This window comes from Hyaloscypha bicolor, assembly GCF_002865645.1.
Source record: "Hyaloscypha bicolor E unplaced genomic scaffold K444scaffold_125, whole genome shotgun sequence".
NCBI lineage: Eukaryota > Fungi > Ascomycota > Leotiomycetes > Helotiales > Hyaloscyphaceae > Hyaloscypha > Hyaloscypha bicolor.
In genome coordinates this window covers 409,081-423,056 of record NW_020194627.1, presented here as the reverse complement: position 1 = coordinate 423,056, position 13,976 = coordinate 409,081, and the positions used below count along the sequence as shown (strand labels likewise).

At 47.5% G+C, this 13,976-nt stretch overlaps 3 protein-coding genes and 1 pseudogene across 4 annotated transcripts; 2 read left to right on the top strand and 2 right to left on the bottom strand.

The window, feature by feature from the left end:
- Positions 1-1,238: 1,238 nt before the first annotated feature.
- K444DRAFT_t31 lies at positions 1,239-1,335 on the bottom strand (annotated as a pseudogene). Its single transcript has one exon. The product of its transcript is annotated as a tRNA-OTHER (tRNA).
- Positions 1,336-4,195: 2,860 nt separating this feature from the next.
- Positions 4,196-5,098, top strand: K444DRAFT_617191 (uncharacterized protein). Its single transcript, XM_024881069.1, has one exon. It carries the CDS (start codon positions 4,241-4,243, stop codon positions 4,673-4,675), a length of 435 nt encoding a protein of 144 aa, XP_024732384.1. The 5' UTR covers positions 4,196-4,240; the 3' UTR covers positions 4,676-5,098.
- K444DRAFT_89418 (uncharacterized protein) lies at positions 4,858-5,985 on the top strand. The gene is made up of 2 exons (XM_024888787.1): positions 4,858-5,729; positions 5,785-5,985. The coding sequence occupies exons 1-2, from the start codon at positions 5,040-5,042 to the stop codon at positions 5,866-5,868; spliced, it is 774 nt and encodes a 257-aa protein (XP_024732383.1). The 5' UTR covers positions 4,858-5,039; the 3' UTR covers positions 5,869-5,985.
- A 2,451-nt stretch (positions 5,986-8,436) lies between these two features.
- K444DRAFT_89401 (ras GEF) lies at positions 8,437-12,517 on the bottom strand. The gene is made up of 2 exons (XM_024888785.1): positions 11,728-12,517; positions 8,437-11,674 (listed from the first exon to the last, which is right to left on the bottom strand). The coding sequence occupies exons 1-2, from the start codon at positions 12,295-12,297 to the stop codon at positions 8,570-8,572; spliced, it is 3,675 nt and encodes a 1,224-aa protein (XP_024732382.1). The 5' UTR covers positions 12,298-12,517; the 3' UTR covers positions 8,437-8,569.
- Between the last annotated feature and the right edge of the window lie 1,459 nt (positions 12,518-13,976).

Sequence of the window (13,976 nt, the reverse complement as noted above, 5' to 3'; positions counted from 1 at the left end):
ATAGGATTCGCCACGGCCAAGCTCATAATGCCGCATTGCTGTCGATAAGATAGCACTGGACGAAAATGTGAAATTAAATCGCTCAAAGTATTGTTCTGCACGGGGGGATATCCGCAAACTTGTGTGGGGTTTTGATGCTTATGGAAAACACCCCTATGTATCCGTAAGGCTGAGGGGGCTTCAACCGAAGTACGAAGTACCCAGAAGGATGAGAAGGAATACCGGTTGCTGCGCCGCCCCAGTTATTAGTTTATTTCAACGCCCTCAGACAAATCACAGTCTTTTCCTTACTTACGCGTATAGGTGTTCTGGATCTGGTGCGCAGTGCCAAGCAGCCAACACTCAGCCTCACATCGAGCAGCAGCACATTCGAAACTTTCAGGCAGCAGAATAAGACGGTTCCAGATTGGAGCACGCATATCTCATTATCTTAATCCCGGGCCTCGCAAATAACGTTTGCCCAGCCTTGCTTACTTCCTATTCTGCTCGTCATAGAGTATGTCTTTCTGGTCATCGATCTTGTACAACTCAAGAACGTTCCGGGCTGAGAATAGAATGGCAGGAGAGAGAAGTTTGTCCCGGAGAATAAGACGCGCAGGTACAGAACAAGGAAAGTCAAAGTAGTAGAACAGAACCGAGAACCGAGGTATGCACCCGCTGAAGAGGGCGAAGGGGAGGAGCGGGCACTCCTAGCGGGCCTCAGAGGCTGGCCGGTCTACCCTCTCGGGTTGTCAACCCTTCGATGGCGCGATAGGGGCAATACAAACTTTGGCAACTCCTCCAAATTTATAAGAAGAAAAAGCCCCGAGGTGCTCAGACGTAGAAAAAAAGGGGAAGTGCTAGTGGGGCGATCACAGGGCTGAGGCGCTGTCAGAACCTTCTAGGGACAGCCTCAATAAGCGACTTCGCTTGGGTGATCAGGGCGATGCACACTGGAAATGTCTTCCAGCCTTAGAGTTGCAGAGAATAACTTGTGCAGTATCGGAAGAGGAAATAGGACATGTAGTGTTTCTGTCCGAATACAATTACGAGCTAGATTGGTTGTAGTTAGTTAGGCTATAGAAACGGTCCAAGACGTCATCATTGGTTCACGAGCCGTAACTTACGAGTAAGCAAATTCAGTGTGTTTTATGTTCCATCTAAGGGGCTCACAAGGCAAAAATAAATAAGGGCTTTATGAGCACTCGGAATATGAATCCAGCTAGCAAAAAATCAACCCCCAAATCCCACAAGGGAATCGCCCGACGAGAGGCTCGAACTCTCAACCTTGGGCTACCTTTTGTTCCTCAGACGAGGTGTAAAAGGCCCACGCGCTAACCACTATAAAACGCTTGCGTTAGAGGTTGTTGTTGGAGTGTAGCAGCAGGAGAGCTTACATTGTGCCAGCCGGGCTAGTTTGTCATGTTTGTCCGAAAAATTTCTTATTTTAATCCTTAAAGCCGCAGCCTCAGAAGCCGAGGAAGAAAGTACGGGCCCGAGTCTCGAGGGAAGCTAATTGGTGGAACGGGAGCTTAGGAGTGGGGCCCACGGGAATCGAGACTGCCAGGTCACGAGAGGAAAGCGAAACGACGTGGGCATCATTACTTTTAGGTTTTCGAATTTAGAGAGCAAAATTAGAATAAAGATTAACTCAAAGTTTATATATTACTAAAAAGAGACATATTTTAAAAGAATCCCATTATAATTTTAATTAATTTAAGTAAGTTATAATTATTAATATTAATTTAATATTAAACTAATTTCTATTTTTATTATAAAGTTTAAAAAAAGTATTAGTATAGCTATAGCTATTATCTCAAGAGTTATATAATTCGATTAATAAATTTAAGAGAAATATATTATTAATAAACTAATAAAAAGATTCTTTTAATTAATAATTAAAGCTTATTATATATAATTTAATATATATTATAATTTTTTAATATTACTTAATTTATTTCTTTTTCTTACTTTACTTTTACTTTTATTTATAAATAATAATAAGATAATTCTTATAGTTTTAGTATTATATTAAAAAGAGAATTTATATTACTTATATTTTAATAAATATTTATTTATTAGCTAATAATTATAAGATTTATATAATTACTAGATTTTATTATAAATAATACTTTCTTAAATTAAAGAAATTATATAAAGGACATTTATATTAGTTAGGTTAATAAATGAGAAATTACTAATAATAAGCTTACTAATAATATTATAATTTAGTAATAATATTATAATTTAGTAATAATATTATAATTTAGTAATATTATTATAATTTAGTAATATTATTATAATTTAGTAATATTATTATAATTTAGTAATATTATTATAATTTAGTAATATTATTAAATCAAAGTAAAGTCGCATTAATATCTAGTAATACTAGAAGATTTATTTGAAACCTAGCAAGTTCGGATTATATTAGCTATAGCTTCATAAATAAAAAGAAGAATTAGCTAATCAATGCTTAATATAGGTGAAGGTTTTATACTAATTAATGCCGCGTCTAAGGAACCATATTAGGGGCCAGTAGCATTTGAGAGATTCACTTAAATCCCTGTAATGTAAACCCAATCAATTAATACTCGTGTATTACAATAACTCTTTCACACATCAGCTGGGAGTGCTGGAAGGAAATGCACAACTATGTGATCATTCCCTCCGAGTATTTTCTGGGAAGGTCCATCTTTATTGATTGGATGGCTCTACATGCACGTGGAATCTGTACATATTTGAAATGAAAATAAGATTGTCTAAGTAACATCGAAGTCTATCTCTCATTTTCCCTGCCATCATCTATCCCAAACCTTTTGGATGACCGCTGGGCTCGCTCTCCACTTCTCGTCCACCAACCCAGGCTGAACAACCACCCATCCAATGTCTTCTTCTCCTCGAGCTTCTCATTACTTAGATAAGCTATATCTTTAGGGAGAAATCCTGGACTCCACAACTCACTTCCAGCTATCAAGCTTGCCGTTCCAGCGATAGAGCAAGGGTTGTGATATAGAAGATCCTTTGTATTGCCGCTGAAGATTCAGGCGAGCAAGTTACAAATAATGATAATTGATAGCAATGCCTGAAGGATGATCTTGGAAACTTTGTTCTGCGTGAGTCGATAGGCGGTATGATAGACCAAAGCATCTTTGATTTCCTAGCTATCGTTGACGGGTACCCCGTTTGCATTGCGCATATTGACTGAGATTGCTTGAGCCATGTACTGGTCGTAAAGGTGGCTCGTCACCTCAACGAGTCGGTCTGCTTTCTCTGCTCCTATCAACTCTTCTACTGCCATAACATAAATCAACCTACGGCATATGTCGTCGAGATCCTTCAAGACCCAATCACGCTCCGTCCTCAAGGCTTTTGACAGAGTAGTCCAGCCATCAGAATCCAACGGGAGTGCCATCAATAGTGAAAGATAAGACTACTGTAGATACCTTATGGGCTAATGCCACAATAAAACCATACTGCGACTCCGCTGGCCACAGCAAGCGTGATCCACGTACCTCCCAACCCAATTGCACTAGGTGCGGTCGCCAAAGTCTCCTCTTCCCAATACCATTCCTTCTTTCCCCATATCTGTCGACGCTATCAGCCACGCATCCGCGGGTGCGCCGATTTTTTGCACATTTTCCCCTCTTCAGGCGTCTGTAGCCTCCACAGTTTCCGACCCCACCAGCTTTCTTTAGCCTGCTACTATGCTGGTAGAGAAATGAACACATATTACGATCTCATTGTAGATGAGAAGTACAGGTTAATTGGCGGGGCGAAATTTGACGAGGCCGTGTGAGCTCAACAGAAGTATCACAATATTCAGACGAGGACAAAAGCCAACAGATCAACCCGAGATTCATCATTCCTCACGAAACATCCCTCATTCGCCTCTCTTGCGACCTCTATCAACGTGAACTCATTATGCGTATCCCTACAGAGCATCATTTCAAGCGGAGGATTGTTGGGGTCATACAACTAGAATAACAGACCATGTGTTGGTGCCTGCTCTGCCGCTCCAACTATCACAGCCCCCAAATATGTGGTCACGCGAGCTTGTCACTAGCAAATGATCAATGGCGATTGGCGCACGCTGCGGAAACCCCACGCCCACGCCCAGCCCACGCCCATCTAACCTGCAGATACCCGCTGTGGATATTTCAAAGTCTCCACGCTGGCCCTCACAGTTCTAACATGGAGATTACCAAGTATGCCACGCTACTCACATTCCTCCTTTCTTCGTCTTGAGTGCGTCTAATTGATGATGGAGCCCTTTTCCGCGACGGCCAAAATCGTGGGGCTTCTTGCAGCAACTCTACAAGTGTCCCAAGAGTTATGCAGCCTTATCTCCCGCTTTCGACAATCATCAACGGAACTAGAGCAACTGAGAGGTGAAGTCGAAGCTCTCACTAAAGTCGTAACTCAAATACAGACGTGGAGCCCCATTTACTCATCATCAAACAACCCTGGCGAGGCTTTCAATGCCATGCAGGTTGGGCTAGAGATACTATTCAGAGACATCGCTAAGGTCAGGGATACAATTGAGAGATGTGTGGCAAAGAACAATAGAGTGTTTGGGAAGGTGCGCACGAGGTGGAGGTCTTTCCTTCGTGAGGGTGAGATATCCGAGATGGCGACTAGGCTGATGCATCATAAAACGACTTTGCACCTTGCTTTTTCAGTTGTCTCGGGGTAAGTACTCTCTCCTATTCCCATCTCTTAAATATGTCCATCAGAAGTAGCTTTTACCTAGCCAAACAATACGCCACGAGCTTTCTAGGTCAAGGGCTTTATATCTGCAAAGCACCGTTGGAATTCCACGCTGACCGAACAGATGTACTACCAACAACAGCCTCACACACCTCAGCAACAAAGTTAAATCTCTACACGAAGTTCAAACTGCTTTTTGCGACAGAATTGCTGGCTCAGCAGCCGAGATCAGCACTCAACTTGATAACATTCAGCTAGATATTCAATCCTTTGGCCATGGAGCGCGAGAGCTACCAACTGTGTTCAAGAAAGAACAACGCAAAGTCACTACTATACTTCGTGGGTGTCCAATGCATGGTGTTGTTGCCCTGAACAGTATCTGTTCTCATGTTCATCAACTCCTTCTGCCGTCTTCAGCGGAGATTCCGCTACCTATCGCCAAAGACCTTGCAATTTGGTTTCTGTCAGAACTGCACACCGTTTGCGTAGAGGCTTTGGAGGCGGAAAGAAGCCGTCAAGATATAGTACCATCAGGTCCTTTCACTGTTCAGGATCTTCCGCTCAAGTCTTTTGAAAGCAGGCCACTCTCAACGACCTCGTCACTCGACACCGTTCACCAAACTACGCAAGAAGGCTGGCCATCTCAGCGGCATTTCCCTAAACCTCGAAGTCGAATAGCGCTCCTTGACAATGTCACTGTTGAGACCAAAATTCCCACGGGGAGCTTGATCATCGTTGTGAAGAGAGGACTTTCCGAAATTGATGAACGAGTGGAATCCCGCGCTGTCATTACAACTGGAAGCCTTCTCTTTATCCCATCGACGAAGGCTTTACTCATGGGGGTTGCAGTAGTATTTGGCAGAAGCACCGATACCCCGATGAAAATTCCACGAAGACTTTCTACCTTCAATCGTCACCCCAATGATGCGCTCATTTTTCGGCATTTACAGAGCAAAGACCATACAGCTGTCCAAGAGATACTAGCTAGTGGTACAATTTCTGTCAATGATCGAGATGAAAATGGAAACTCACTCCTCTGGGTACTCTCGAAATCTACGCATCATATAATTTGACGAATTTACTAATACAAACCAGTATACAATTTACGACAGTTATGATTTTGATCTGTGTCGGCTATTGATTCGGCATGGAGCAGATCCTTCGGATTGCAACAAGTAAGTTGTCTATTGCCACATAATATGAACAACGTCTGAGGATTTAGATACGGCGATCACGCTTTGGCCCTCCTCGTGTCTAAAGTCCCTAAAAGCACCAGCGCCAAAATCCCAGAAGACTTGCTGAGCCTCATTCGCCTTCTCACAAAACGGTCGTGCACAGAAGTATACGGCACACACCAATACAAGCGTAGGAGCGCCATTCAACGGGCTTCTGCGAGCCTATTGCATTGCTTAATGATTGCTCAACCTTCCAGAAGCCCTGTTTTCGAACTCGTCAAATATTTTCTGCGTCATGGAGCTGACCTCGAAGCTCGTGACGTCAACGGCAATACCCCCTTATTATATGCGCTATACTACATGCCGCAGTCTGAGCTCGTGGCAGTCGCATTTGCCTTGATACAAGCTGGGGCTGACATTCGTGCCGTGAATAATCATCAAGAAGGCTGTCTTCATCTTTTGTTGCGCCGATTGAGCGCCTGCAACAATTATAAAATGGGGAACGAGAATTGCAGGGCATTTATCGGACTTATATGTCGTCTCCTAGAGAAGTGTGAGCTTACTTCGAGCAACATAGTGGGATATACTCCTCTGGATGCGGCACTATCCCCCACGGCATGGCCATTGCTATGTGCAGCTCTCACGGAGAACGGAGCTGACGTCCGGGACGAGATTCTAACCATCGACGACCGCAGCGACATTGTACGACGTGAAGTAGATCTACAAGCAAGATTCGCCCAGCTAATGGCACGCCGCTCATTCTTGAACATCAAGGATCCTTGGTCCTCAATTTATGCCATCGAGAAGCACTGCTTCCTTTGCGACCATCATTCGAAAACCGAAGGCCGCGCAGCGCCATTCGATGAGTTCACTTCAATGATAGTCGACGAGCTAGGATCAAGCATTCATATGGTCGGGTGCAACCATTTCATTGTGGGAGGCGAGTGCTTATGTGTGAGGGAGGAAGACTCGTCGTGGATTCTCGATTACCATCCAAACAAGATGAACGCCCAGGCGCTTGAAAAGCGGAGCTGGAATAGGCATATGGCTTATTTATTGTGGCGGGATGGAGGGTTGCGTAGTCCTGTTGAGTTTCAGCAGTGGGCAAAAAAAGGCATGGAAAATTGAGTCTAATACCAGTAACCTCCGCCCACAACCGCGTCGCCTGACATCAACCTCGTTTGAAACGATGTTCCTTGCTGTCCAACTGGGCGTCATCGTATCCGTGGGGACCGCCGATGCCGTATTGGTTGTTCTTCACAAGAAGCAGTTCGGTTGAAGTTGGGCGAGCATGGTGATAGGAACTTTAATACTACTCCTGCGTCTCGGCACATCTACAGGGTTTTTTTCTGAATGGTGCAAAGAAGCGTCATCCATTGCCGATTACAGATTTTGGCTCCGGGTGTCTGCCACAGTGATGCAGCAACCAAGCGATCAAGTCCTCAAATAAATTACCGTCTATTGACCATTAGTATACTCGCCTTAATACGATACGACCTTGCACGTATGCTAGAAGGATGTGCCTGCCATATTTTTTTCGCGACTGAACTTTGTGACCTGGACTAGGGAGGACCCCTTTCGGAGACCACCCTCAACGCCGATCTCCACCCTTCCATCGCATCCAGACTCATCCATAAAGACAAGTTAGTCGGACTTGTATTGCGACATCCTATATAGATAGTGATCTCGAAGGTTGGCATCCCGTTGTTATGCGATACGACGGATCGTTGTCCTCGTCTAGCTTGTTAATCACAGAGTCCGACCGATTGATCTGTCCAATATCCTTTTACGAAACCTATGATAGAGGAAGTCTGCCATCTCGTATAGATGCGGGTAGGGCTATTCGATTAGTATATCACAGAGGGCTTTTTGTATGGATAATGTAATGCAGTTATAACGGCCGACGCGGTTTGCTCTTGGGATAGTGCGCATTTAAACAAAGCTAATCAGGTGCATTGACTCAGGGAAAGAATACAAAAGTGAGGATTGCTCGGGCAAGTCAATATGCACGGTTGAAGATCACATCACCCAAAGTCAAAGGAACGACGTATGGTCATGAATGCATGGCATTATTCCTATCTGCATCGCCAGCCCTCTTCCCCTGTGCATCCTCAATAATCTCTTCTTATGCCTCCCCATGGTATAACACACAAAAAGCCCGCCCATTCTTGTACAAAACACTTCCCGATCGACCCGCGAGACCGGACCCGGGTAGGCGCGAGCCCAGCAATCTGTTTTTCTTCCCCTCCTTTCTGTTTCTTTCCCTTCCTGCTTTTTGTACCATGCAGAAACGATTATTTTGCTTTTGCGCAGAAATGAGAAGCGCAGACACCAGCCTCCAGAAAAAGTACACAATATTCCACTCCTCTTATCCATATCTTCTTCTTCTCCTTCCGCCATTCTCCTCGTCCCCTCATCATCGATGCAGCCGTGAAGCATATATTCTCCCAGTACAATAAAAAAAAAAAGTAAAGTGTCAAGCCCAGGCCTCACGTCTTCAAACGCCGACGTGTATGTGTAATGTTGCAGCCCCGGTGGAAAAAGCTGCCGGAAAAGTAATGGGAAAATTCAGATCGCTAAAACGCTATTCAAAGAGGGGTATCAAATCGATCGTTCGTAGTTAATGCCGTAACATAAGAACCATTGTTCTGTCGTAAGAGGGGGTGAGGTGTTCAATTGCAAAGGATGGTTTTCGTTCCATTCCATCAAATCGGTGTCGCCGACACACTTCCGCTGCGCTCCTTGTCCCTCGAGTGCGTCCAGGCAAATATATCAAATTTCTCCTTCTGGCCTGCTGACCATCCATTTTGTGCATCGATGGGGCTTGGCTTCGGGTGCAGATTCTCTCTCGGCTCCAGGAGTAGAGACTTACGATAGTACTGCTGCACGTTCTCGTTCTCCGAGCTCGACTTGACACGCACAATCTGGGCCTGGATCCACTCTTGGAGTTCCGGGACCTCGGTGAGACGATACGGGATCTGGAAGCGCTGGAGCTCGCCGATGATCTTGGCGGTGCGGGTATGCTTGTCAAAATTGATGACGGACATACCTTCGCAGTCGCCCAGGCCAGGGAGTTGTTTGGTGGCCGGATTGCCGGCGTCGACAAAGGTCAAATCGGTGAGGTAGGTGCCGACGAAAGGGAGGCAAGGGGGCACGTGGTCGTGGAGTCTTCGCCGGAGGACGGCATAGTTCTTGTCGGGCTCGACGATCGCTTGGAGACCCTTGAGCATGTCCCGTCGCTTCTGTGAGACGGCATCCCAAGTACGCTTCAGTCGGACGATGGTGGATGAATTCAGGGAGCAGATGATAGCCATCAGGGAGTCGTAGTTGTTGAGTTCCAAACATTTGTGTGCGATCTTGATCCAATGCTTGATGATGATTGCTCGCTTCTTGGCATCGTCGTATTGAAGGATGGTATCTGCAACTAAGTTGGAGAGATCCGTTGAAAGGGTTGACATTGCTCGAACGTTGACCGCATTCGACCCTGATCGCTTCGTCCATTCAGAGCCAAGAAGCTCTTCAGGCATGATTAAGCAGAAGATGTTCATCTCCTTGATCGTCAATTGCCGTGCCAATTCAAGGGGATCGAATTCGAGGATTGTAGGGTTGCTTCCGCCCATCTTCCAATTCTTCAACAGACCCATTTGGCTCTTGCTGATGACCGCAGGTGGCAATGGAGTATCAGCAGGGATGTATTGTGCGATTGATGTCGATGTCTTGCCCATCGAGGATATCAGTCGTGGGACCAGAGGACCATTAGCGGAAGAAACTTTCTGAGCCAACTCCAATAATCTCTTTCCAGTAGCAGGTAGAACTCTGCCGAGCTGGTCTTGCGCAAAGGGTTCAATCACGGCCAAGGCCTCGTGATCTGAGAGATCCCGCCAATGAGATTCCAGCCACCCCTTGAAGATATTGTATACTCGTAACCGCACGGGGCCAGCGATGTGAGGGCTCTCTGCAACATAGTCAAATCGATCTACCAAAGCTTTCGCCAACTCCACCGGTGTGACGAATAATCGGAAGGTGAGGTAAAAGGTCGAAACAAACATCGAGTCGGGTGTCGAATCGTGTGTCGTAAGTCTCTCAACCAGCGCTGGAAGTGTACCACCGGTAATCTGTCCTTCCTTGTGTAGTAACTCATGCGCAAATGTCTTCTCCAACATCTTCGATTCACCTTCGTCGGCATCGTCGGCAAGCGTCGACTGGCTGCCACTCATGCTTAAATCTGAAATGGATGGTTGATTCCTTGGAACGTATACCGAGTTATCGGGAGTTGTGGCTCGCGTCGATGTTTGCGAAATGATACTCGACTCCGAGTCGCGCATGCTACTGAGATAGGTGCTGCTTGTTCCGGATGTTGATATCGCGATGCTTCCAGATCGGAAAGACGGCTGGAATTCACCTTCGTTGACTGATTGTTCCGAAGGGCTGTAGTCGTCCTGGGTTAACAGAGGGCTCGTCATCTTCGGGAGCGGCGGCAACAGCGACCTCCTCGAGGATCGCTTGGTATCTTCCGAAGCCATCTCGATTGGTTCATCTTCAACCACCGGCTCGAGACCTCCTGGTGATACTCGCGTAGTATCTTCATCAATCGGCGTCGAACCTAGCGGTACCTCAGGGAGCGGTTTCTCGTAACTCGGAATGACAAGCGGGGGAGGGGGAGGTCGACTGGCGGGTTCTTGAGGTGTGGGTGATTGAGGTGCGACTTCTTCTAAGGATGGTTTAGTCTGTTCGATAGACGCAACGCCAATCGACGCTATATCAATACCAAGGCCATCGGCTTGCGGCTCGAACTCGAAATCTCCGATTCGCTCAATGACGAACCTGGTCTTCGCCACACACTCCCCAGCAGCTTTCACGCATTCCGTCGCCGCCGTCAAGAGACGTCCGTTTTGTTGAGGCATCACGACGTCCTCCTCTTCCATCCCCGCAGCCGTGATGATATCCCTCGCCGCGTTCACCAACTTGTTGATCCGGTTGTACATCGTGTTCCGCGCTGGATCCAAAGCTTCAGCGCTCTGAAGATCATGTGCGCAGATCGCCTCGACCACAAGTAACGTTTCGCGCCCGGCAGTTACAGACTGTCGCACTGACAAGATGAGTTCTGCTGATGATTGCGATTGAAGGTTGTATCGACCGATAACCGAGGCCAGGTGTGACAGGAAGAGATCATGACTGGCGTTGAGCTTCTCCGACACGAGGTTTTGTCGCTGCGCAGCTGGAATTGACGCAGACAACCGATGTGAAATCGATTGTCTTTTGACGTGTGCCGAGGTTGGACGTGCGCTTGACAAAGGTCGTGATGAGGAAGAATTGTTAGGAAAAGGGGTCGACATTCGTTTGTACGACTGTGATTGTCTTTTTGTTTGCTCGTGCAAATTTGACAAGCCGCTTGCCGAACTGTGACTCGAGCTCCTGCGAGATGCCGCCTCATACGCAGGGTCTACCTGTTGTGTTCCCCCGAATGACGTCGAGTCTGCTGGAGGCGTTGGAGGATTATAGATTTCTTCGGCCACGGTCGCCATCGCTCGGTGAACTGGCTGTTGCCGTGATCGGATGTCATCTTCGAGGACATCGAGAAATCTAACGCCCCGGGTGACAATTTTGAACGCTTTCAGTATCATCTCATCAATCGTACTGTTAACCTCGTCTTCATTCGTTTGATGGTGATGGACAACGGTGTATTCTTGTAATCGTTTGGCGGTCTTGACCAGAGCTGAAAGATCCGACAACAGCGCCTTTCTATTCCTACGTAAGCCATCATTGCTCTGAACAAGGTTTGATTCTCGTGTCAAGCAGTTCGATCTTTCCTGCGAATTGTTAGCTCGTTCATGTTTACGTTTTGGTAACCCATAGTACTAACTAATAAGTATCGAACACCTGCAATGATGCCCCGCATGAACTCTTGGTTGGCAAACAGCTCGCTATCGCGTGTCATGGGACTTCGTAAAAGATCCCAGAAATTCAGCAACGCCTTCAGAAGATTCCTCATGTAATCAGGATCGTAAGCTTCACAATAATTTGTCGGCAGCCAACCTCGGGCGCCTGATACGAGGAGGGTTCCATCTGCCCAACCATTCGTATGTATCGAATGAACTAAAATTACGTCCCCCTCGTTCAACGGTAGCGTGACTGTGGTATCTGAGACGGCGTAGGTGGGGTGAAAAGGGTAGAACGCGCGGAGGAAGTTGTGGAAGACGGGCTGCTGCGGTTCTATATGTTGACGGAGGTCCTCCTGCGAGCCATTTGGTGTTGCTGGAGGCGTCATCTGTGATTGACTGCTCCTCGAATCTCCTGTCCGGTTGCTGCTCCGCGAGGACAAATTCCTCCTGTGACTGGAGACGTTGCTCGATCCACGAGACCTGTCCTTGTTGATGGACAGCGGTGCTACGTGAACGCTGGAACGCAATGACTGGTCACCGTCCGTCACCATGATGGGCCACCTTGAAGGGTTACCATGAGATGAATTGGTGAAGTTGTTGTCCAGCGGGGTGTGAGTCGTTCCTGTAGAATATAATCCCTTGATCTTCCAGACTTTCTCCTCAAATTCCTCGTCTGTTCCCAGGAGGCGTGATTGTCGTATGGAGTGATCGAACTAGGGTGATCAATAGGATAGTATAGTCGATACACTCGGGTCAGGCCGTATATCAATAAAAGTCGAAGCCGGCTTCCAGATGTAGACCTGAGGTTCTTTGCCGGTTATGCAGTTGAGGATGGACGAACAGACCGTGACCTGCCGTGGAGGATCAGTTAGCAGGAATAGACTGCTCAACCTGATGTTGTGAAGTTAGGGAGAAGGAGGAATGCAGTGAGGGGGCCCAGGAATGTCATGATCTAATAGAGCGTGGCGGAAGGCTGCATACCAAAATCGGCATGGCTTCAAGGTTTCGGGAAGACTCACCAGTCAACGAGCTCGTCATGCACAGGCAGAAGGTAATGCCGGGGTTGTGGGTTTCCTTATGCAGATCTGCCTCAAGCTGGACGTCTTCGTTGCAGTTGTATGTTCGTTCGTTTTCCTCCAACAATAAGCTGCGCTGCCAAGGTGGCAGGGAGAGGGTGGACCTCCTGCTGGCTCGAAGCGTGCCTGGCCCCCTGGAGTCCCGCAAAGAAACACTTATGCTCTGGGGCCTCGAGTCAGAATATGACGATTGGGCCAATGGAGGGAGAAGCAATTGACGTGTCAGGCCGCTGAGTTTGGTCGAAAATCGCCAATGCGTCGGTCTCGGATGTAGTGGTGCTGGGTGGTAGGAGAGGATGTTTTCGTGCAGCTGCACCTGGAATCCGAGCAATGCCAATGCGTGAAACTGCTGCTCGAGACAGCGAACGCAGTTCTCTCTTTGCTGCCGGACAGAACGCCCCTCCTCCGATTGTGCTGGCAATCGATAATGTAGGCAGATAGGAGGTGAGGTTGTTTCGTGCCTTCTTCCTTCAACCGTCCGGATCTGCAAGGGATTTCGTCTGGCCTCGTAGGTCGGTTGCGTTGCAGTGCAGGACGAGTTATTATTACTCTAGTATGGGAGGGGAGAGGGTCGACGAAAGATCAAGAGCAGCAATAATAGCTTGGGCCTCCCAGCTGGGCCTTTGACGAGGACGTGAAGGTGCTGGGTTGGGTGCTGGGGGGTCTTTCTGGTGCTTGGTGCTTTGGTGTTGGACGGGGATGGTGCGGGTGTGGTGGAGGAGGTTAAAATAATGCAAGGGCAGGGGCAGGCATGTGTCGAATAAGGGAGCGGCAAAACAGTGCACGCACGCACGCATGCCTCGCTCGACTCGACTTGCGGGCCCGAGGCGGCGTAGCTTGCACCAGCAGTAGCAGCAGCCGCAGTTGTTTTTCCGTGTAATTAATTGATGCCATCCAAGACAAAACAGAACGGAACACCGCGAAAGAAAGAAAGAGAGAAAGAAAGAAACTCTACGAGAATGGGCAAGGAGGATCAGCACCGTCTCGAGCGTGCCAGTGTCGTGTTTGGCGTGGTCGGCGAGCGTACAGTGTTGAAAAGGAAGCAGACGCAGAGCTGGCAGGTGCAGGCGCAGCGTTGCACTCGAGGGGGGGGGGCAGTCGGGGATTTTGACAGCCCAGGGCAGGGAAGGGCAGGGCAGGGGCACAGAGTCAAC